Raw genomic sequence first — 23344 nt, 5'->3', positions numbered from 1 at the left:
TATAAACGTAATATATCCAACTGTAGAGAAATTTTTCAAAGAATTATATCAAAACTCGTTGCCTGGATATCACGAATGCCTAAAAATGACGAGAAATGGTAATTTCTAGGCGCGTAAAACAATTAACGACATATCGACGTCAAGGATAATGCTCACCGCTGACCACCATAAGAGTATGCAGGTATTCGCGAGCATGCGTATACTATGCGAATAAAATTTATACAGTTATCGACGCATGCAGCAGGCCTAATAGATCCCATTCCACTTGTTCGAAGCCTTCGGCAGCAGGCAATTCGACGACCTTGCCCTCCATTGCTTCCGAGGTGACATCGGACTTGAGGAATTGAAAAATGCATAGCCGAGATCAACTGCAGTTAGTCACAATACGGTCCATGGCCCAGATTAACGCCCTTCTTAAGCTGGTATAAAATCTCACTGAGGATCGACATTTTCTTACACTCTGAACTGATCGTCGAGTCCTACGAAGTATTCTTCAATAATTACTGACATGGCGATATGTACCTGTGATATTTCGTGAAAATTCGATGTGCGCAGTGGTATCCTGTTTTCTTATCATCTTTATAATAATCTGCCTGATCCTAATGCTGGTATACAGTCCGTTCTACGTGTGAGAAGTGAGACCTGTGAATTAAAGAAGTTTATACACGTTAGATTCGCGTCGATCTATAACTTTGAAAATGAAATTATTCGCCATTGCACTGCTGAACTTTGTCGTTCTTGGAGAATGCTCGCTCTTGGAGATGTCCCAAGTTCTCTGGACTCGACTTTTGGCTGGCGGACTGGCCAAAGGAGCTGCTCTGGACCCACTGCGGGTTCCGGTGGTCAAAGTGGACCAATCCGAGGGCAACACGAGCTACAGAATAGTCCTCCGAAACGTCGAGATCAGGGGGCTGAACCTTTCCACTCTTGAGAGCGTTCACATCGCGAGGGGGAGACTGAAGGCTAACCTGAGTGAACTGGAGGCTGGATACGTGAGCTACAGTGACCTGAGGGAACTGGACTCGATCAGGTACAGATTTCACACTTTGGTAAAGGAGCCGAAGACAAGAAACTACACCGAGGAACAAACCTCTGATTTCGTCGATTCAAAGCCCGCCGGAAGCATGGAGTCTCAAATGCCTCTGGTCAAAGCTAATCAGCGATATCGACAGAAAACGGAGGCTCACGACGAGATCGTGGACGTTGTCTACGCCGCAAACTTCAGGCCGTTTGAAAAGCTTAGTTCAAGCGAGCAAAAGGAGCAGTTGGCCTTTAGTGCTTCCATGGAAGAGAGGCCTGAGGACGGGAGGGAAGAAAGTGGCGACGAGCAGATTGAGTGCACCGGAAATTGTGCTACGAATCGAAGTCCATCCAGAAGTTCGTCGAACATTAGAAGAGCGGATGTATCTCAAGGTACTCGAGGCAATCGGAAGTTCGGTGAGTTTGGTGAAGACGATGCTGAGGATAAGTTCGTCGAACAAGGCGATGCTCACGTCTCGGCGTCTGAGAGTGTTGAACAGAAGCAGACATTTGTAAAGGCCAGACAACCGACCAGGGGTGAGAGGATTGTCAGCTCTCCAGAGTCCAGGAATCGCAGAAAACACGTGATTAGCGCGAATCTCGAGGTTCCGCTTCAACAGTCAGGATCAACACGTCATCACCAGGACGTATTCAGACCAACAAGCAATTCGAGCGTTCGTCCAGGTATGGAAAGTCCAAGGGTGACTGCTGAACGTGGTTATCAAACGCCACCTGGTTACGTTGACATCATCTACGCGGACGACGATGACAAGAAAATCAAACATTTTGCTGGGTTTAGAAGAAAAGACGACGAGAACTTGAGGGTTTATGGGCTGGATGAAATCAGAAAGGTAACATCAATTGGTTGGTTTCTTTCTGTGGAGGCACTGGTTAAGAAAGAATAACTCTCAGAGTCCTAATCGAAACGTTTGTTTCTCTCTTTTTAACTTCTGTAAGATATGATTACAACGTGACTACAATCGTAAATAACCGTTGGGAACGAATTATTGCCACCCATACTTGCTCACTTTTGAAGGCATTTTAAGGTCACTCAAGGCTGAGATATCACGGCCTTTTAGAGGCTCCATATAAACACCAAAAGCACATATAACAAGGAAGTGAAACTGCGATCGACTTACCGCTCTTAAAACATCGTTGTTGTTATTTTCGCACATTCCTCACTCGCATTTATGTACATTAATGCATTTTTTTTATCGTACAGGAGATCGAACGGAACAATCGTTACATAATTCACAATTTCACGGTGACAGAGGCGATTCAGAAACGTAACAACATGACACTTGCAGCTGCGGAAAGTAAGAGGATCAAGGACTTGATTAGATACGCCGAGAAATTCCAAGAGAAAGATGGCTACTTCGAGCAAGGCATGCAGCTGATTTATCACTTCGGTGGAATGGATGAGTTCGATCCTTACGGTTCAGAAACAGTTCGAGAGCCAGATTCGAATGCAGCTAAGCGCCGAAAACGTGAACACAACAACCATGATATAGAAGTAACTGGATTAAATTATTTACACAATTATTAAATTTCTTAAAAAAAAAAATTGTAGATTTTTAGAGTACTTGAAATGATGCGAGTGTGAGAAAATCGACTATTTTTTACAATTCGATTTTCCACGAGACATCCATTAATGGAAGTCTGCCTGTTTGTTTTGCAGGATGACATTATGCATGTCATAATAGGTATTCGAGTACCGCTTCTGGAAGTAAAAGCGGACTACCATTTAACCGGCAAAGTAGGAAGTGATGTTTTGAGAGGAAACGGTCTGCTAACCGGAAGTTTTAGTAAGTACTCTCTATCAAATTTGACTTGGTTGATATGAAAATTGAATTCGGTACACAATCGTACGTAGAATTTTTCAGAGATTACTGTAATAATTGAATTGTTACAAACATTGAATGGCAAATAACATATGAAAATCGTTAAAGATCTATCTGAAAAAAACTATATAAATTTTCAAATTCCTGTTTGTCGGAAGATTTCTTGCTTACTGTAGTTGATGCTTACAAGATGAAAGGAAGACTTCCGTGTAAATCTACCGGGAATTCAAACTTTCGACAAACGTAGAAAAGTATAAACGTCATAAACTTTTTCGAAAGTGAGAGACTGAAGAAAGATAACTTGGCATGCCGATATTCGAAACCGTATACTGATAATTCGCTCACATATATTCACCTGATCGTTTCGTAAGCTATTCATATACAGACATGAGGATCGACGACGCTTATGATGTTGAGCCGTCACAACATCCGCATGTATTCAATATCGGTTCACGTAAATTTTGAACACGTCTCTGATGCGAGTTTCACTTACAACTTGCGTAACTAATATCGAATCACCTCCATGAATGTCATTGGTATTTCGTACCGAAAAATGATGCCAACTATTTATCGAATAACTATCATATTACACAAATTGTCGCTTTTCCATCTTCACGTAATTACATCAATCCAGTTGAATTCTGCATTTCATTTATATACGGTTCATTACGAATGCTGAAATTGTCCACAGATGATTTGATTGGGAACTTTACACTGGAGCTGAGAAAAGTCGGTAAAAGCACAATGGTTGTTCGAGCAGCCAGAGCGAGGCTGGTGGCAAGTGATCGTAAAGTTTCTCTCCAGGGGATGAACGAAAAAGGACCAGTTGAATCCGTCCTAGTACACGGTGAGCTTTCACAATATAGTCGACACTGGAATAGCCACGTATTATTCGTGCTTATGAGAACAGTACAAACAGTAAAAATGAAAACGATTTTTGGTACGAATGTTTGCGGATTTTTCAATAGTAGTAATAGTTTGTGGGAAAAATGTACGCAATCAAAGTGTTCGTTACATGGAAAACAAGTTTTTCCAGACAGATGAAATTCAATTCAAATTAGTACATTTTCAGTGTACGCAAGTACACATTTTCTTTAAGGAATTTGACAAATAAACTGTAGATGATCGTCTGGACATATTATTTAGAGTTTTTTAATCTCATCGGCAAGAAGATGAAAAAATCTCGCTTAGAAGTTTATAAACTTCGCGAAAATTTCACCAAGTCGTAGGTACAGAGAAAGTTCATTTCTGCGATAGATTAGCTGCATAATTTGACGGGTAAAAAGAAATTAAAGCGAACAAATTTCACCACAAAATTAGTACGTAGTTGCGTATTACAGTGACGTAAAATGAGCTGACCAACGTATACACCAAAAAAACTTGAAATTTTTGGTACCTAATCACACATTGAGAACAGGAGTCCCGTGCTGGGGTGGTTGTGTAATTCAACTGTGCCATTACTTTGCATGCACGCGTACCTACAAGGTAACGTCTCGACCAACTCCGTGAGAGAATATTTATATACCTACAAAGAGGAGAAACATGAGAGCACGAACATTGTACCATACATAATTTTCGCTTTTCCTGCACAAGCAGAATTTCTCATGAGCTGTTGATCCCGGCGTAATAGACCCACGTAACGTTGCGACATTCGGAGGAAAAAAACGTTACCTCTTGTCAAACAGCAACATTTTATCCTCTATTTGTTCTACTGAATTCTGATTGAAAAACGAAGAAAATTAAAGAGAAAAAAAACTTCTAACTAAAAAAATTTACTGTTCAAATGGTGAAAAAAAATGTTCCGTAGATACGTAAGAATTTGTTATATTTATCTTTTCTACAAGTTCGCTTTCTTTTTCAGGTCTAATGGCCGCCGAGGCTGTCGCCGCTATGATAGCCGATGACTTGGCGACAAAAGCATTGAGCGAAAACCGAGCCAACGATGCCATGATATACAAAATGTACTCCAACGATCCGGGATCACTCTGATCCTTTTTTCTGGTAGTTAACCTTAACCCCCCAAAACACCTTCAACACCGACTCTACTAACGACAATATATTTAGTCTATCTATTTATTTATTTATTTATCTTTGAGAGTATATTTATTGAATAGGATAAAAGAGAATTTATGGTAGATCATGTGAAATGTACCATAAATCAACCTCGATGCAAGAAGATTTGAAATGATTTTATAGTATACGACGAATAAAAGGATAATAATTGCATTTACACTGCTCCATGTCGTTAGACAAAAATGGCAAGACTTGTAGAACCGGTAACTTTGAACAGAGCAACAACTTTTACTACAAGCAACGAAGTTACACTGTGAGTGAAGAATGTGGGGTAAATTTTTTCTACAGTACATAGTTTAGTCGAACTAAACATAATCTACGGTGAATTGATTATTAATTGTTTCAACCGATAAGTATTCATTCATACAAGTCAATTAAGTATTTCAGCACGACTATGAGAAAGAATTATTATAATTATTTGAGTGAATCTTTCATCGCGAAAACTGAGTCCTTCTTTTCCAACCAATGCTCACCCCCCACCAACCCCTTTATCCTGAAAACTCGGAGGATCTACACACGTATGATTGTCGGAACGCTGTGATCGAAACAAAATCGAAAGTTCCTAGTTGACTGTGACAAACGTATAACGACTTCCAGATTACCAGATCGGTGAAAATGCGCAAGAAATTCTCATTCAAAGAAACGTCATCGCAGGGCTGCCAAATTCGATGGCACTGCACGGCTGGGGGTGCCGAAAGCGGCTTAAAAGCCGCGGTCAAACCGCGGCGAAATTCCGCGATCCAGTAGCGGTGGTAAGTGCGTGTTACTAAGTACGGCCCTGATTGCGTCGAAGGAGGCACTCTACCGTGATAAGTTAGCGATAGAGGGGGCTGTGGAGAAAGTGCATTGAGTTTATAAATACATGAACGATCGGAGAACAGAGCGCATTTGCAATATCGCTCCTTGCAAATTAATTTATTCCGGGGAGAATCAGGGTAAAACAAAAAAAATAAATAAATAAATAAAGTAACCAAAGATACAGAAACTGAGGTGAAAAATTGGTTGTAATATACGGTAACATTATGGGTCTGACATTGATTTTTGTTCAATCGCTGCTGCTGGTCAGCGTCCTCAAAACTGTGTCCACAGCCCTGCGTGAGTATATAATTTTCCTCTATTTATTACTCGGTATCCGATTCTTATTCAATACTTTTCTCGATGCCGATTACTCTCTCCGTTGAATCTTTGTTTGAATTTCGAATCGATAGTTTGACAATCGACGCATTTACATACCGGCTCTAGTCGACCGAGCGTACAAACACCAGCCGATTTCGTCTCACTTTCACCCCGAGCACTTTCGTTTTCAGTCCAATCAAGGCTGCCGGCCGGCTAGCACTTCGCGATCGGTTTGCACACAGCTTAAGACGTTGCCAAGCGCCTTTTTTACCGACCGAAATTCACGCTCATAAATATTTCGATTTGCGCATAAACGGAGTGTCAGATAATAGCATTATTTATTAAACGTTACTGGTTTCAAAATTATCGTGCAAAATAAGTTTTTGTATTAGAATTTATGTGATGTTGAACAAATTTTTTACGAGTTAGTCGTAAATTGAGTATTTATCGAATTATTATGTTCGTAAAATACGATGACCGCTTTGAAAATACAGAAATATTAAATAATCAAATTCTAAATAAAAGTTTGAATATCGCTGCTTCATTTCAAAACGCTGAAGGCAGTTAAAAATCTAATAGATTTGTTTCATTTTATTTTACAATGGCTCATTTCGTAAACCGTGGAAGTTTTACGTAGAATTGTAATTAAATGCTATTGCATACACCTATAATCGTGAGAATCCTCGTCCTGGCAAAATATAGCAATCATTTCCGACACTAATAATTAGCTATCAGGTAGGTATCCACTTAATTTGTAACCGGTTCTCATTTTTTCTACAATAAAATTTTAGATTACATAATTCCCAAGAATTTTGTACACAGCCAATCTAATACCTTCCACAAATGGTCTGAAAAAATCTCGACACGTGTGCCAGCCATTGGCTTTTTTACCGCCACGTTCGAAGATATGATTAAAAAAGACACAGTGGTTGGATTTGTGCGATCTGTTTCATTTCACGTCCGTTATTACAATAGGAATTAGAATTGTGTTCCTTGATCAAAGTCATAATGTCAGAGAAATTAATGTCAATATAGTAGAGTAATTTATGCATTTCTCATTACAATACTGCACCTAGGTTTACAGTAGTGTAAAATCTTATTGCTCAAGCCTACTTGCCTGTTTGTACAAATAGAAAAACGATCGGTTAATATTACCGAGTATGGTGAGTCAAACACTTGTAACCAAATGGTATTTCTGTTTATTGAAAAATTCTCTTTGGCTACATTCGATCATCATACGTATTTGGAAAAGTCGTCAGATCCTTTCTCCTTCCGTACCTAAACTAGTAGGTCAATTTTCGAGATTCTATATCCACCATTGGCGATGGAAACGACTGGTGAAAAATCTGATCGGAAATCGTATATGCACTTATCAACGCTGTAATGGTCTTCTAGTCTTACTCATCGAACGATCTCAAAACTTTTCTATTCTACGTAACTTACATTAAGTACGAATTTCGATAACTTTATCGTAACGCGTTTCAGCTCCTGGGATCACCGCATGTCCGTCGACACACGATGTGGACACTTACGGCAAGTGCGTCCTGCAACAACTCGAAGCCATCAGACCATTTTTGCCTAAGGGAATCGCTTCTCTTAAGCTGCCAGCCCTTGATCCTCTGCTGCTGCCGTCCTTGACGGTCGACAGGAGCCTCGAAGCCCTCAAAATCAGGGCGAACATGAGCCAGGTTCGCGTCTACGGCGCCTCGAACTTTGTGATTGACGAAATCAAGGCCAACCCTAAGGACCTCAGTGTCGAATTAAAGGTCACTATGCCCCATATCCACGTCAAGGGCGAGTACGACGTCCAGGGAAGGTTGCTGCTCCTCCCTCTCAACGGACTTGGCAGTTTCAAGGGAAACTTCAGTGAGTAGAAATTGATGCTGTGAAAATTTTGTATAACTGAAACATATTCAGTTGACATTTCCCGTTGTGGATAATGTAAATCTCTCGTTTCTATGTCCTCGACACACCAATCGGTCGCAGGAACAAGTTTTGAGCTCATGTCATTTAGCGGGGAATCCCAAACTGAGACATGGCTGCTGCAAAACGCCTTCCCTATTAAAAATGAGTCCTGCCTCTTTTTTCTTGACTTTTTGAAGACAGAAATTCCCTTCGTAGCTTCTGTGATACACTAAGGATGGTTCAAAAGCTTCTGTTAAAATTTTACGGAAATTAAACAAGTAAATTAAGTCTTAGAAAATTTCAATTGCCCGCGTTTTTAAGAGTATTTAAAGAAATTTTAGAGAAATCTTGGGCATGTTCCAATGCATTTGAACCAAGAATATGGATTTAAGTCTACGAAAATAACACGTTTTATTCGTAAAAGTAGGATGCAAGCGTTGCGCCACTCGCAATTGTCTCAGCAGCCAATTATCCTTCAAACAATTTGTCAATCCGTTGCATGCGCAGCAGAAGTACAGTAGGTACTGACTGATAACAGACCAGTCACAGACGAGAAACCGCATTTACGTAATCCGCTTGGTTGACTACACGTGAAGACATCTTGATGTATCACTTTGTTATTATCCAGAGGATTTATAAGTCTGCGGGTCACAGGCGCTGCTCATACGCGTATCATTCTTATGATATTTTAATAAGATGCAAACCCATAATGCTTGCAGTGATGCAGTGAACGGATGCACCGCGAGACTCGCCTTTACAACGCATCGTTCAAGAGTCCTTGAATTAATTATTCATCGGCACTATTCCTTTTTTTCCTCCAGCCAATACCAAGACTCAAGTTATCGCCAACGGCAAAGAAGTTGCCGACAAAAACGGCGTGCAGAGAATCGAGATGGACCAAATCGCCCTGAAAATACGCGTCGGTGACGGTAACATCAAGCTGAAGTCTCCCGTGAGGAACAATTTGGCAGGTCAGTATGCCACACTTTTCTTGTTATAAGGAATTCATCTCGCAATTCAAACTCCCATCCATGCTCGCTCAACGGTCATCTGAAAACTACTATTTCCTGAAACTCTGACCTCCAATTCTTCGGCCAATGCCATATTATGCCGACCTATATTGACAGCGTAATCTTCTTACAAATTAGCGACCTTTATTCTCGTCTTGACGTTCGGGGACAAGTTCGAATTTTTTATTTAAATTTGCTTCCGGTTGCGAAATTTGTTCATTTTTATACATGTTTTAGGAGTACAGTTGCGACCAAAATGTGTCTGAACAAAAGGAAAAGAAACTGCTAGTACAAAGCTTTGGAAGCTGTGATAGAAGTCGATTAATTTTAATTCAACTGTAATTTTAAAACGACGAATTTATCGAGGCATTTAAAAGCAATCACATTATAGTGTCATTGTTCTTACCACGCAAAAAAATTCAGCTATTCTGATTTCGGTAAATCGTAGCTGATTATAAGAACGTTCGATAAGAAATCACGTCAGGTTAAAAAAAAAAGAAACCTGTGTTATAATCAACCTCTATAACACCGTTGAAGGGTTGAACCTAAAAACAGATTAGACACTGACAATGAGTAACGATGAACCTTATCCCTAATTGTAAGTAACGTTGCAGCGAATTTGATCAAGGTGGTTTGCAAAACAGGTCCTCGAGCATGCTTACCTTCATCTCCATACTGTTTAAATAATTTTTGAATTACTGATGATGACGAGCGTTTATGCTCGATTACAGCCAACGCAGCCGAGGCATTCTTCAACTCGAACCCTAGATTGGTGCTTGACATTGCCAGTCCCATCATCGAAGACACCGCGGCTACCATCAGCAGAGCCTTGGTAACCAGAGCTCTTGGTGCTCTGACCAAAGAAGAGATACTGCCTTGAAGATACAGCCGAGTCACGATCAGCTAACGGACGTACTAATCTCGCATGCAACCTCGACCCATCTTGGCGGTTTCACAAACAGTAGAGACTGTATGTGTCCAGGACCCAGATGCAACAGGTCGGGGTTTCATATCCCAAATAAATGATTTTTTTACACGCTCGCGTTTTCCAACTCGATTTTTCACCCTCACCTCCAATTTCAAGGTAATTGATGACATCGATAAAAGTGATCAATCATTCGATGCATTGGGGATTGAAATTATACAGTCTTATTTCAGAAAGAGTAGTTAATAGATATCTCTTACTATTAATTTTTAGCACGAAAAATTTAAAACTATAGAAACAATTTTAATGGGGAAAAGTCAGGTTAGTTTAAACATTGGTATTTTCTTTGCTCATTATTATTTATGCTAGTCTTCGGGGAATAGTTCTTTGTACGTGAATGATGTTGTAACCGTGTTGGCGACATCAGTGAACAGGTCGGCCAATGAAGACTCTAAAACTGGCTTCAATTCTTCAACGAACACCGCACTGTTTGTGTTCAATATTTCGTTGGTCGCTGGACCTGTAACGAAGAAATTTTCTAATGTATAGTCATGATTTGAACTCGTTTGATCTACGCGAAAGGAAAATGTCGAGCTTGAGATCAACGCCAGCAAGAAAGTATGACGATTTTTAACATCGTCGAAATCACGTAGACAAATAAGAATTCGCTTCGAAACAAATTGTCAACACCGTCACGGTGTGTCTAAAAATTATGATTCTATTTTGGTTTAATTTAACTGTGAACTAACCACTGATTTATCTACAAAGAATTGGATTAGTTATCTCTGAATATTTTTGGCTGTTAACAACTTGTTTTGATTTTTCGAATGATCCTGCGATGATTTTTACCATCATTTCGGAAATTTTCGCGTCCCGAATCGAATATATTCGAAGGATTAGGATCTTGAATTTTTTCGTGATTTTTCGTAAAACGGGGCCTGAAAAAAAAATTTAAACATACATTTGTATACAGAAATCGATATTGTTGAACATATTGCAAATGTAAGGAAAAAAATAATTGACCGGTGCAAAGATCTGATCCTTGAAAAATAAAACCAGTATAAACAAACTTTATTGAATAGTAAAAATGCAAATTCAGCCACGCCTAGAGAAGATAAAGCGTTTATATATCGACTATTAAGTTTTCTTGCGTGACAGTAATCACGATGCCGACAGGTTTTTTCATGGCAGGGTACATCGGTCGATACATTGAATGACCATATGCTAATAAGCGCTGCAAAAAATTGTCAATAAATAATCAAACCTCAGATCCGAGTCAAATGATAAATTTGTAAAAAGCCGTGCATTTATGTTTAGAATTATACAAAATTTTTACAGATGTTCATTACGATGGCAATCTATGAGTACAAAGTTTAATCCTAACAGGTCACATCTCAGTCATACGGAGTGAAATTCACCCCAAACGTGATATTTTGCTTAAAAAATGATTTCTGAAAATCTAAAAAAAATATCTAGGTATTGTTTAAGGATCGCAAAAAAAGCTCTATCAGTTTTCCCAACCAAAATTGATTGTTTAAATATTGTAAAACATCGTCAAATTTCAAGAAAGTGCCAAAAATATCAAAAAATGTCTTTATTTCGCATGAAAAATGACGCCAAGAGATCCATTTCCACGATTACAGGACTCTACAAGGAGTTTGAGAAATGTTTGGGGTGAAATTCACCCCCAGTGATTATTAGGGCTAAAGTAGTTTCTTAATATTGAAGGAAGAAATGGCGTTCATGCATATATGCAGTATTTGCACTCCTATCTGACGTTTCAAGGCTTTTACGTTTATGTCCAATATGTATCGTGAAAATTAATGAAATCGCAAACGCGACTATTTCGGCATTTAAAGTAAACAATCTTCTGACTCAGACACTTAAAGACTTCACTTTAGTCGTTCAAATATTCGGGCAAACATGCCCAAGGTTGTAAAAATCGTATTAGACGTCAGAGCTCTATTATACCCATGCAAAGACTGAACAATATTCTTATTCTGATTCATCTCTAATCCCAATGATCCGCCGTTCTGTCATCGACTTATTTAATTCTGCAGCGCGAAAGTCGAAAAATGATGTCTTCGATAATTCTTCTTGAGACTTCTATATGTACTGCGAAAAGTATTCCTTACTCTCTGAATCTTTGATGGAATAGAATAATTCACTTCTGATGTTGTTACTGATTTTAAGAAATAGAAATCTTTCGTCACTTTTAGCGAGCATAGAATGTTTTTTTTTTTTTGATTGATGAAATTTTTCGCGCCATTGAATGAATGTGTTCTATCGAAATAATCGAACCTTTTCCAATTCGATCATGTTACTTTCTGCTTAATGGAAGTAATGAAGTACATATATATAGCCAATTAAAAATAAATCGTTTCGTTGAATCAAACATTCTATGACCTAAGAAATATTTGGTCAGTTACATCACAGATAATTGTACACTCTGCATCGATTACTGATAATCATGGAACATAAGTAGCTCAATAATTGGAACGTCTATCCAACGATTGGTGATTAAACGGCGAGTTTAATGTTTCGATTACCCAGTTGTGGCGGCTCAGTTTAATGCCATCATTACTCGTTTAGGTAGAGGTGCTGTTTAATTGTTTATCAAACTCATCGAGACCCCCCAGCCAGTTGCAGGAGAATACGAGGAGCTATTTTTGACACCAGATGCCGACACGGATAATCGGTCTTTTTATCGTGCCTCGCCGTGCCTTGATTGCAAAACGAAATTTCAACCACCCACTACTCATTTGCGATTAATATATTCGGTAGGTTGCTTAAAAATTTTATTTTAATTTTCTTTTTCATCAAAGTAGTCGGCGTAAAAAAGTAGGTAAGCTTTGATTACCCAGAGAAGCCACGTTATTAACATCGAGTCTAACTTTAACGTTTCAACAAATCCCTGGAATTCTGCCTTCTCTGATTAATTTGGCTCCTGCGAGGTCTAAATGAATAACCAAGTAATCTTCATATTATTAATTTAAATTAAACTCCAGACTTCGTAATTCTCAACATCTGAAATAGCACTCGTCTATTTCCTACGAGTGAGGCTTATTGTTGAGAAAATTAAATTAATGGTCAATAAATTATTCTTGAATATCACTTGTTTTCAGTGTCATAACAATTCTATTATCTCTTTAGGTCTCAGATTTAGGTCACAGAGTTGAAATTTTTCAACAACGCCACAGTTGCCCAGATGTTTTGATACATCGAAGTTACTGGTAAAATTTATTATTTCATCTGGATAACAGATCCAAAATTACCCATTTCTTGACTTGATTTCGCTGAGTGATTGAAACTTATTTTTTCAACGACGGGAGCTCAGGGAAAAATATTTAAAACATCCTGATACTCACCCAGTATCGGATCTCCTCCGAATAAGTTGCTCAGATGTATTTTGGCATCCCCAATTTTGATTTTTAGCTTCATTCTCTCGAAATTCAAATATTCAACTTCGTCCCGCACGACTTTGTGCCCTCGTAGCACGACGTCCGATGAGTAACCGGCTACCATATAAAAGATAAGGATTAAGTATGTGTGAATTGAAGTAATAAAAGAGCTAAACATGTTTTCATGACATTTCAACCAAACACTTGACTCGGAAGCATTACGCAATTCATAATAAAAGTATTAAAAAGTTAATCTCACGTTAATTTACTCTCGCTTAGTTTATTCATTAGCTTGGATGACTTACGGATATTCAATGCGATCGTATTACCTACAAAATTTATGAAACTTGTACAGTGATGTTTTTTTTTTTTTATCCATGAAATCTTCGCTGTTAATAACTAGAGAGAAAAAATATTTGAACTGTTTTTCTGTATCCGCATTATACGGATGAAGTTTTTTAATTAGACAAAAATGCTCCGAATTTGTATTGTTAATAAGTATACGAGACTTTGTAATGATTTAAATAATATTTTGGTCATTTTTCTAGAACCGAGGAGAGTAATTCCCACTCCTGATCGTCTGACATCTTCTTTTCGATGAAGAATAACACCACAAAAATTTCTAAATATTTTCATATAACCATTTGCCCGCAACAATGCTGTAAAATTGTTCCATTTTACGGACCATGGTGTTTCAATTGACATTGTTTCTGTACTCAGAGTTTATCTCAGCCAAAGAAACAGACTATGACTTACTAAAGTTTCCAGTGACATCTCCTTTCCCTGCCAACCTGAGAAGCAGCACCCTTGCATCCATTTGGTATTTACCCCGAAAAGTGAGCCTGTCGAACGCGACCCTGAAGGTAAAACTGTTCTTGTCCAAATTCGACTTAAGGTTGTGAACCTTGAACGTCGAAGGGCCTCTCACCTTCGAACAAGACGAAGCCCTATTTATACCGTGATAATGAACGAGGTCTAGGATAATACGAGAGACGTCGATGATTATATGACTGTTACGACACGTGTAGTTGAATTTTGTTCACCTACTTTGGCCATCAATGTAGTTAATTTTACCAAACCTCTAATAATTGTGAGTGAAAATATATAGCATTACTAGGAGGCCAACAAGTCAAGGATGCTCACGAGTAGTCAGTAACCTACTTACGTTTCTTGAATTAACCGATCGAACTTCGTCTTTTTATTAATGAATAAGGTTCGTCGCTGTCAATAGATTATTAGATTTATCATTATCATTGGAAACAATGCTGAAAGGTGCCTCACAGCTAGTGACTTTTTTCCAATAAAAAAAATACCTGTAAAAAATAAACACTTATTCCAGTTGTATCGCGGATTTTATAAAACTGTGTAAGTAATAAAGTTACCTTCGTAAATGATAACAACTTTTTTCCTAATATGATATGATATTAGCAAATGAAAGACTTTTAGTACCTTACGAAATCAGTCATGTTATTATTTATATTAAACTGAAGGCAGTTGAACCGTCAGACCACACCACACGTTTTTCGGGAGGGCCGATTTATGGAATATTTATATGGGAAAGAGTCACGTGGAATTATGAGGCACCTACAAGACTTGAGCTAAGAATCCCATACTTAGGTTGGATTTATTTTCAGCAAAAACAAGGGCTTAGACCTTGTTCCAGTATTTGAAAAAATATTGGCCTGGTTTGAAAGAGTCCTAATATATACTGATTTCCTTGGAAAATAAAAAAGATGATTCTGAGACGAGATGGTCAAAGTAAAAAAATGCCCAAACTTCCGGCCCACCTCCATGTTAGTTAAATTAACATCGAGCCTCGCGCCTACGGGACCCCGTAACAATCGAACATTCTCCAACTGAAGAGGTTCCAATGCCGGTGCTCCAAGTTCGGGAATCCCATCAGCAAGCCGCTCCCTGAGGCTTTCAATGGTGTCAGTGATGCATTGGTCCAAAGTCGGGTTAGATCTTCTGCACGGCACGATATAGGAAGCTGAAAGAGCACAATTGATTTACCCAAAAAATGTCACGAGCAGATGGAACATCGATTATTTATAAGCCCACGTGGTAGCTTTGCGGCACACTATTTATGAACCGATTCATGAACAGATTCACACGAGCATTTAAAACCGCCGTATCGAGCGCAATACCCCAGGGAATATGCTGGAAATTTACATAATCACCGGTATCGACGCGTGTTATGTAACGAACTCCATTGCAGGTTGGATATTTCTGGTGGATTCTATAGATTGTAGCTTGCGTTCGTTGGAACAGGCTGATATCGGGTATTTCAAAACCACTTCTGCGCTTTCGTTATACAGCTAACGTGGCATACTTGGCCCTAGATACATATCAATCTCTCTCTCTTTCTCTATCTTTTTCTCTATGCTGTAACTACTCACGTAAAACCGCCATTGTCGCCCCCAGAAGCCATGCGGCCAGCCTGAAACAGGTAAATACGACTATTCAGCGTACGGTTGCTTTTTTGCATTTCACGATGCAGGCTTGCTTGCAGCTCAATTTTTATGTGGTAAAGTTAGGGATGAGTCGAGGGAGTTGGTGCAAGTTGAAAAATAAATATTCATTGAAGTTCTAATCGTTCTAAGAAGAATGCAGTTTCTGCTGACCAGCATCAAACCAGCGATATTTAAATCGAAACTCGTTTCAATTCCACGATCATGAATCACGAACAATAGATTTTTGTATGGTATGATCGAATTTTTAATTTCCTAAACGATGAAGCTTTGATTTTAGTTGCTTTATAGTTTGAATCTAGTTACTAAGTATGAAACTTGACACAATTTCTTGCCACAAAATTATTCTTAAAAAATAAATGGTGCTTTTTTCGAGAATTTCACGATTCTCAATGATGATTAAAATTTAGAAGCTTGTATCAAAAGAATAAAGAACCTGACGACGATCCTCGGGTAAGTCACTTTATTAGGAATGATCAATTTTTAATTTCTACTGGAAAATCGTCGACTTCTGATCACCAATACATCAAAACAAATTCCTGATGCATGCGTGGTCGTAAATTTAATTTACGTTCCTGTCTGCAGTGACCAATGCTGAACGCCAAATTGTCATTTATATTATTACCGACCGATCGATCAAATCGTATTTTACGCTTGTTTTAACTTCCCTGGTAATAAAATCTTTCCAAACTTTGGGAAATTACAGAATTGGTGCTTTAGTGCTTATGTGTTCATCCAAAAAATTTTTAAAAACGTTGATAAAAACAGTTTAATCGTAACTGGTTTTCACTCCTTTTGAGGTCTTGACTTGCTAATTCATAGCCTTATCCCAAATAATGTACGCATATCTTCATCAAGTTGCCGAACTTTTCACAGTAAACACAGCCTCGCGATCATGAAGCCGCGTTATATCCGAAAGTTTGGAGCGATTTTATCGCTCAGAAGAAGAAAATGCAAAATACGATTTGCATTGTTTTCTAGGTGAACATCAAACATCCGATATCCCTTTAACTGCAGATTAATTATCACAAGGTATTTACACCACTTTTATTTGCAAAAATTTGTCCAGAACTAGCGAAGCCTGATTTGCAAATAAATTGGCTAAGAACGAAAAAAATCTGTGTGTTTGTTCCCGTGAAAATCTGAATAGTACTCGCGGGTCACTTATTGGACTATTGAAATTGAAAAAAGATGGACGCGCATTAACGGAATCACAAGTCACTCCGCTGACTGTCACTCACTCACTGCAAAATCTACACTGACTTGACGATTTAATGACCTGACTAAAATCCGACTGCAGTGAAAATTCAGAATCATACGAAGTTTGATCACGGATCTAACGTTTTCCGGTTTCCAAGCATACGGTGGTTAAACTGATAACGAAAATGGCCTACCAAGCCCGAATGAAGACAGGAGAAGCCATACCCTCGACGCGTCGCGCCTATGATCACTGGATAGTTCGAGATGAACCCAATTCACTGCCAACAAAGTACATACACCCTGGATACTGCAGTTATATACTCTCGTATTTTAGACCAGGCGATCGGTTGATTGCCTCGTTCCACTTGGCAGCCATTGGCTCGTGAGTTTTCCTCGTATTTCTGACTCTTTCACTGGTCAGAGAACGTCGGTGACCTGGACTTTTCGCTGAGTTTCACACATCACAGTTGGACTATAGTCGCAGCCTTTCGCCATTCCGTCTTATGTTAAGGTATCAATGGTTGATCTATTACGCACAGCAGCTCTTATGGACTTTTAACCGAAACCCTGTACGCTGTTTATTAACTTTTACAGCCTATTTTTACGTTTAGTTCTCAGCACTTCCTGTATCGTCGGAAGAAGAATATGACTCAACCTGTCATATTTTTTTTTATTCGACTGCATTATTGAATCGTGAATGATACAAAATGCCGTCCAGGAATCAACTTTGCATTGAAATCGACGTTCTTAATTTTGTTTCAATTATTCCTGTGAAAGTCATATAATTGCAAGAGTTTGGGGAAATTTGAACGCAATTGTAGGGTCGCAAGGTTTTTAGAAATTAAAAATGTCAAGTTTTTCTGTTACTTCGTTGAAATAACGAAAAATATTAATGTCTCGACGTGCAACGAATTATCGCTGCATCTTTAATTAAACTCATACAGGATACAAGTATGAAACGTGTAAAAAATCATTCATGTCAGGAAACCAGAAAATACAAGGTCAGTTGGTAACAAGAGGGGTTTTCAAATCTGTTGGAAGGAAATAAAATTCTCTTTATTCTTATACTATCACAGTTTTTTTTTTCTTCAATAGACAAGTTATTCAAAGCCGAAGCAATTATAAATATGCTATTGTTCAACTGGATGCGATTTTCCCGATTTAAAAGATAATAACCAATTATTGCTTGACCTGAAACGTCGTCGAATCGATTCAGAAAAAAATAAATCGGCCAAGCTAGTTGAAAAATCGATGTGGAGGTAAATTGATCTCGTACCGCTGAAGTCTAGTTTAAAATGACATCACACATGACGCTAATATATTTGAATTATGTAAACCTGGAATTTTATTCTTGCAATTTAGAGATTTATTCTTGTAACAAGTAACTCTGAAAACGCGGGTTATCATCATTATGAGAAAAGTCGCATTTCAAAGTGGAGTAAATTTCTCATTGAGAAATTTAACCATTTATATTTCCCCTCAAGTGCACAGAGAAAAACATGCTTCATGCCTGGTCGTCATTGCTATAAAAATACTCGTGTATTCCACTGGTCGTTTAATGGAATTCGAGTCAGTAATCTATAATAATTAACCTATTCAAAAATCTATTGCCTACGCAATCAGTGACTGCGATATTACATGAACAAGTTTTTTTTTTCCTCCGGTACGAATTAAGTAATGCAGCTACAACCGACGCACAATGAATATTATTTCCCTTAATGAGAATCATCTGTTATGTATGTCGAGTAATAAAATAGAGAATGAATTTTTTTTTCTTCACCTCAATTTTTTCCATCACAGTGTTTTGCTCTATTAAATTAATTGGCTAAACTGGTCTGTTTTCAGGGGTTCCAACAAGATAAATATTACATCTGAGATAATTTTTAGGCTAACGTTATTGCAAAATTGGTTCAAAGTTTCTCGAACGCGTTGCGTCCTCACAAAGTCATACACTGCTTTACGTAACCGTTGATCCTTGTTCCTTAGTGAGAGGATTGACTTATTATCGGATATGAAATAATACTATGCAATATATTTTAGTAGACCTGCACCTTTAGTTCCGAGTGATAAATATCCTCGCTTTTTTGCATGCCTACATTCTCCTCTCCTAATATATCTTGTCATTCGGATTGATGATTGATGTTTTTCTCGAGGTCACTCGGACTCTTCCTAATTCTTTTTTAATCGCTCCAACCGACTTCCGCAGTGAATATTTATTTTCGAATTAACTTTGTTCATAATCATTACTCCATTTTTCCTAATTTAAAAATTTTTTCAGCCTTACCCTAATTTTCGTTATGAGACCATTAATTTTGACAATAATAGTATGTAATTAGAATTTCTGACGGCGGGAAATAATTTATACCAATAGTCGAGTATGGTATGACAGATTTTTGTGATTCTTTTAAAAGCATGTTACTCGCATTTTACTGAAAGGAATTAAATAAATTCTCTCTCTGCAGGAGATCTGAAATTATTCATTCAGAAATCCCAACAACTAGTTTTGGGAATGAGACGATTTAACGACGTCACATCACTGAAGTTCTTCCATTCCCAGTCTAATTTATCTAGAAGTGAGATTTGTCTTAAGATAAATAAACAAGAAAAAAAAAGTAATATTAATCGATGAATGGGAATCGAATTTTTCCTTTTGGAAAAGCGTTATTAAACGGTAAAAAGTGTAAAAAATGTGATGAAAAAAAAGATTCATTTATTTCATAACCGTCCCATCGTGATCGCAAACCGACTATCATGTATCAACGTTGCGTTTCAATGATTATTACTCAATTTTCTGTTTTATATCAGATTATTGAAGAAAAAGCGATTTCTTATTACCGACGATATTCGGGAGTGACGAACGAGCGTCAAGTATTATTGCGACAACTGGATCCAAGCGTGGAATTTCATATACTTTTGCAAGTGTGTAATATACATAATCAATAACATAAACTTAAAAAATATCGTAAAATTTAATTTAGCCTCGGTTTATTCTTCGATTGAAATTCGTGCTCATTTACGAACATCATTTTAAGGCGATCGGACGATGCTTGAACAGATTTCTAATTTGCAGAGTCCGTTTTTCTTGCACCTACGTTCTTATCCGGTTGCCCCGATTTCATTTTCGATTATCTCGAGGACGTTAATAAGGCAATACTGATTCAGTAAAAACCTAAGTTGAGGCTCTTCAGCTGCGGTTCAAAACAGCATAAGTTATGAGTGATGGCAAAACAAAAAAAAAAAACGCTGAATTAAAATTTGCGTATTAATCTCTATCAATCGGATTCTACTCTGCTGTATGGTTGATTATATAATAATATAAATAAAATAAACAAGAGTTTAAACGGGAGTGAATACTGCTCCGTCATAGGTTTCAAAGGTTGAGAATGAAGTTATAGACACTCCAATAATATTTATACCGTCGATTATAAATCCGATTAAACGTTCATTGGCGTCTCAATGTCAACTTACTCTTATTTGGATATAAACTACAATCCATCTTAGCAATTGCGAAGTTGATAACGGCGGGTAAGGTTGACATGGTTGAAACTATTCAATCCATACAAGGCCATGTCATAATGTCATGTATAGAGTAAACGGGTGACAGGCATGTTCGATAAAGGGTCGATTATCCTAAATCTTTTATCCATAGTGATTTTAGGACCTGATATTAAGGTTCCCATGTATTCTTACCAGAAAAACGTCACGCTTTCAATGACATCTGATAACCAAACAGGTAGAGACGCTCATTTAGAACGTTTCTCAAGAATCAAAATCACAAAAACGTGGCATGTTTCAGTCTCACGTGACAATCACTGACCACATTAATCGTGTCAAGATTTTCAAATTCCTATAAAAGTTTATCTATCACAAAATTTACATAAATGTATAAGACGTTGTAATAATTAGTTTAGAAGAAAACTGTGTATAAAGTAGTAGGTGTATAATAATTATAGAAAAATTAACGCAGAGTGTTTGGGCATATTTGGAATCGGTAAATCCTTTTACGAGACGTTGGAACATCATTGGACCGGATTAAATATTAATCAATCGAAACACCATGATTCTACGAAGGTAAATCGGTGAAAGCGAAAACGACGCAATGAATCTGCGACATATGCAATGCCGCATTTCAACTCGTTATCTCGTGTTGGTTATCAAGGTCGAGCTGAGAGACTGGAAGCTAAGAAACTGCAGTTCGATAAGTTGCCAAAAATCTAAATTCGATGTTTTCTTTCCAAAACCCGCAGCTCGATTTCATATTTAAAGACGCCAAACCGCCAACTCCTGAGTTTGCCGCAATTCTAAGTCCACTGACTGTACTTCCCTCTCTCTTTTATGATTTATTTTTTTCGTTACCTGCGTAATTCCACATCGCAGAAGCGTGTATAATTGCCGATCGTTCAACCCCCCCCCCCCCCCCCCCCCTCCCCCTAGCAGCGAATGGCATTATACGACGAGTTTTGCCAGCTTTTTTCGTCGATTATTAAACGATTCGATATAACAACAACAGTGAAGTGGTAATAATTATTGGAGCTTAGATTAATAGGTTGTACGTAGAGTCCATATTTTTGCTTGATTTTCTTCCGTTTATTTCTCCTACACATTCACAATTACAAATGCTGCAAATAACGTTGGGACGTAAATTAATAGGTTACTAGAAGTTTATATGATTTTATTGCCAACTTCTATATATACAAGTTACATAAATTTAATCATTCGGTCAATCGTGTAATCCGAATAATTATAGACCAATGAATCATATCCAATGTCAGCGGCGTTTCTACGATTGATTTTAGCACTGAATCCTGGTCTTTGCGCACGGATGATCGTAACAAATTTCTAATCACGAACCTTTACATTTTATTTAATCACCACATTTTGCAAGACTCTATTATTATACGAGATAGAATTATTGTTTTCTACTTCTTTGTCCGTCCATCGCAATCGTCTCTAGTCTCGAGCAGCCATGGATGTTATTATCAATCTTTCATCCGTGTGAGATCAAAACACGAGAGGAAATGTTGAACACGTCGTGATCACTCATTCCGTCGTACAATAAACATTTTTGTAAGTTCCTACTTCCACCTGTGATTTATTTTCCATTAGAACTACTCTGTCCTTGTCGATAGCTAGTTCATTCCCTATGGTAATTGATGCATTATGTATTATATATATATATATATATATATATATATATATAAGTATATATGTATATATATACTTCAAGACGCAAGGCCACAGAGATTCCAACTCTACGGAGTTATGCGTTTAACGGTTCGAGCGGTCAATTAAGGGCTCGAAGTAATGAGAAACCAAATTATGATTGCGCACCGCGTATTCTTAGCGAAATGTTTTTATCCGATTCCATATACAGATTCAGAGACTTATTTGCCATTTGACCGAGACGGTAAAATAATTTTCTTTGTTGTAACTCGTTGATATTTTTTTTCAAGTAATGTTTATCACTCTCCTTATTTTTCTTCCGTAACTCAGACTCTTGTCAACATTTTGTCTGGTCCTTTGCTTTGCTGCAGAGGTCACGTTTGCAACGAGACGAATTGACGAAAGAGGAAAAAGAGAAGTCGAAAAAATCAAGCACCACGAGTTCGAGTAATATTTCGTCTCTCTTCGTACACTGATTAACATAGTCGTAATATGGAAGGAGGGATTCTTTATTTTGAAATCTGTTTGTGCTGAGGGTTAGACCAAGGTCTTGGACCACGAGCTTTGACGCGATTCAGACGCGGCACATTCGGACGAAGTGTGCTGCCGTGTATATTACATATGACAAACCGACAGGTGAAGGAATCGCCGTTTTTTATTTTTATTTTTATTTTTATTTTTATTTTCATTTTTTTCTGTACAGCTTTTTACCAAAGAGTTTGCGTTTTCGCGATTTTCACCGACAGGTGATAAGACCCTTTGATACCAGGTATCGGAATTATAATTCCAATCAGTCCCTAGCTAAATTTCTGTAACAAAAGTAGTTGTCAGACGATCAATTGTTACACGACTGTTGACACCGATGACGTAGGTATATCGAATTCCCTGCAGATTTCGTGCGAACCCTTCACAGCCCACGTGGCATGACCCAAACTATTGCGACTTGGAATTGAAAAACGTGATTTCGGAATTTTACAAGTGTGATCGGTTTGCAACTTCACACACGTTACACGTGAAAGAGGACTGTAAGAAGGCCGAGACGTCTGTCTCACTGTAGTGGTTGCGAAGGCCAACATGGTTGGTGTATGTTTTTTCTTTCTTTTTTTTTCCTTTTCTTTTCTTTTTTTTTTCTGTTTCATTTAAATAAATATATTCACTAATTTTTTATTTTCACCCAAAGACCGTGTTGTCAAAAATGTACGGAGACACCGCGGCAAAT

At 37.9% G+C, this 23344-nt stretch overlaps 3 protein-coding genes across 4 annotated transcripts; 2 read left to right on the top strand and 1 right to left on the bottom strand.

Annotated features, from left to right (window-relative positions):
- Window positions 1-672: 672 nt before the first annotated feature.
- LOC124409671 lies at window positions 673-4850 on the top strand. The gene is made up of 5 exons (XM_046887445.1): window positions 673-1871; window positions 2243-2533; window positions 2699-2825; window positions 3553-3708; window positions 4723-4850. The coding sequence occupies exons 1-5, from the start codon at window positions 699-701 to the stop codon at window positions 4848-4850; spliced, it is 1875 nt and encodes a 624-aa protein (XP_046743401.1). The 5' UTR covers window positions 673-698.
- LOC124409676 (putative beta-carotene-binding protein) lies at window positions 4018-17557 on the bottom strand. 2 transcript variants are annotated; one of them, XM_046887451.1, is made up of 7 exons: window positions 17157-17557; window positions 15691-15731; window positions 15079-15281; window positions 14048-14219; window positions 13259-13408; window positions 10256-10410; window positions 4018-4028 (listed from the first exon to the last, which is right to left on the bottom strand). In XM_046887451.1, the coding sequence occupies exons 1-6, from the start codon at window positions 17183-17185 to the stop codon at window positions 10256-10258; spliced, it is 750 nt and encodes a 249-aa protein (XP_046743407.1). In that variant the 5' UTR covers window positions 17186-17557; the 3' UTR covers window positions 4018-4028. The 2 variants fall into 2 exon arrangements, with proteins under 2 accessions (XP_046743407.1, XP_046743406.1); XM_046887450.1 differs by lacking the exon at window positions 4018-4028 and having other exon boundaries at window positions 10015-10410.
- On the top strand, window positions 5818-10001 carry LOC124409675 (circadian clock-controlled protein daywake-like). The gene is made up of 4 exons (XM_046887449.1): window positions 5818-6029; window positions 7536-7916; window positions 8777-8926; window positions 9697-10001. The coding sequence occupies exons 1-4, from the start codon at window positions 5957-5959 to the stop codon at window positions 9843-9845; spliced, it is 753 nt and encodes a 250-aa protein (XP_046743405.1). The 5' UTR covers window positions 5818-5956; the 3' UTR covers window positions 9846-10001.
- Window positions 17558-23344: the final 5787 nt, after the last annotated feature.

The sequence above is a fragment of the Diprion similis genome, chromosome 8 (assembly GCF_021155765.1).
Source record: "Diprion similis isolate iyDipSimi1 chromosome 8, iyDipSimi1.1, whole genome shotgun sequence".
Taxonomy (NCBI): Eukaryota; Metazoa; Arthropoda; class Insecta; order Hymenoptera; family Diprionidae; genus Diprion; species Diprion similis.
This window is presented reverse-complemented; position numbering and strand designations above follow the sequence as displayed.

Bases quoted from the DNA above. Each gene is read 5' to 3' on its own strand.
- LOC124409671 (XM_046887445.1), top strand. From the start codon at position 699: ATGAAATTATTCGCCATTGCACTGCTGAACTTTGTCGTTCTTGGAGAA. The intron at 1,872-2,242 runs GTAACATCAATT...TTTATCGTACAG, and splicing joins GGCTGGATGAAATCAGAAAG to GAGATCGAACGGAACAATCG. The intron at 2,534-2,698 runs GTAACTGGATTA...TTTGTTTTGCAG, and splicing joins ACAACAACCATGATATAGAA to GATGACATTATGCATGTCAT.
- LOC124409675 (XM_046887449.1), top strand. From the start codon at position 5,957: ATGGGTCTGACATTGATTTTTGTTCAATCGCTGCTGCTGGTCAGCGTC. The intron at 6,030-7,535 runs GTGAGTATATAA...AACGCGTTTCAG, and splicing joins AACTGTGTCCACAGCCCTGC to CTCCTGGGATCACCGCATGT. The intron at 8,927-9,696 runs GTCAGTATGCCA...GCTCGATTACAG, and splicing joins CGTGAGGAACAATTTGGCAG to CCAACGCAGCCGAGGCATTC.
- LOC124409676 (XM_046887451.1), bottom strand. From the start codon at position 17,185: ATGGCTTCTCCTGTCTTCATTCGGGCTTG. The intron at 15,732-17,156 runs GTAGGCCATTTT...TACCTGTTTCAG, and splicing joins CCTGTCTTCATTCGGGCTTG to GCTGGCCGCATGGCTTCTGG. The intron at 15,282-15,690 runs GTGAGTAGTTAC...GTGCTCTTTCAG, and splicing joins GGCGACAATGGCGGTTTTAC to CTTCCTATATCGTGCCGTGC.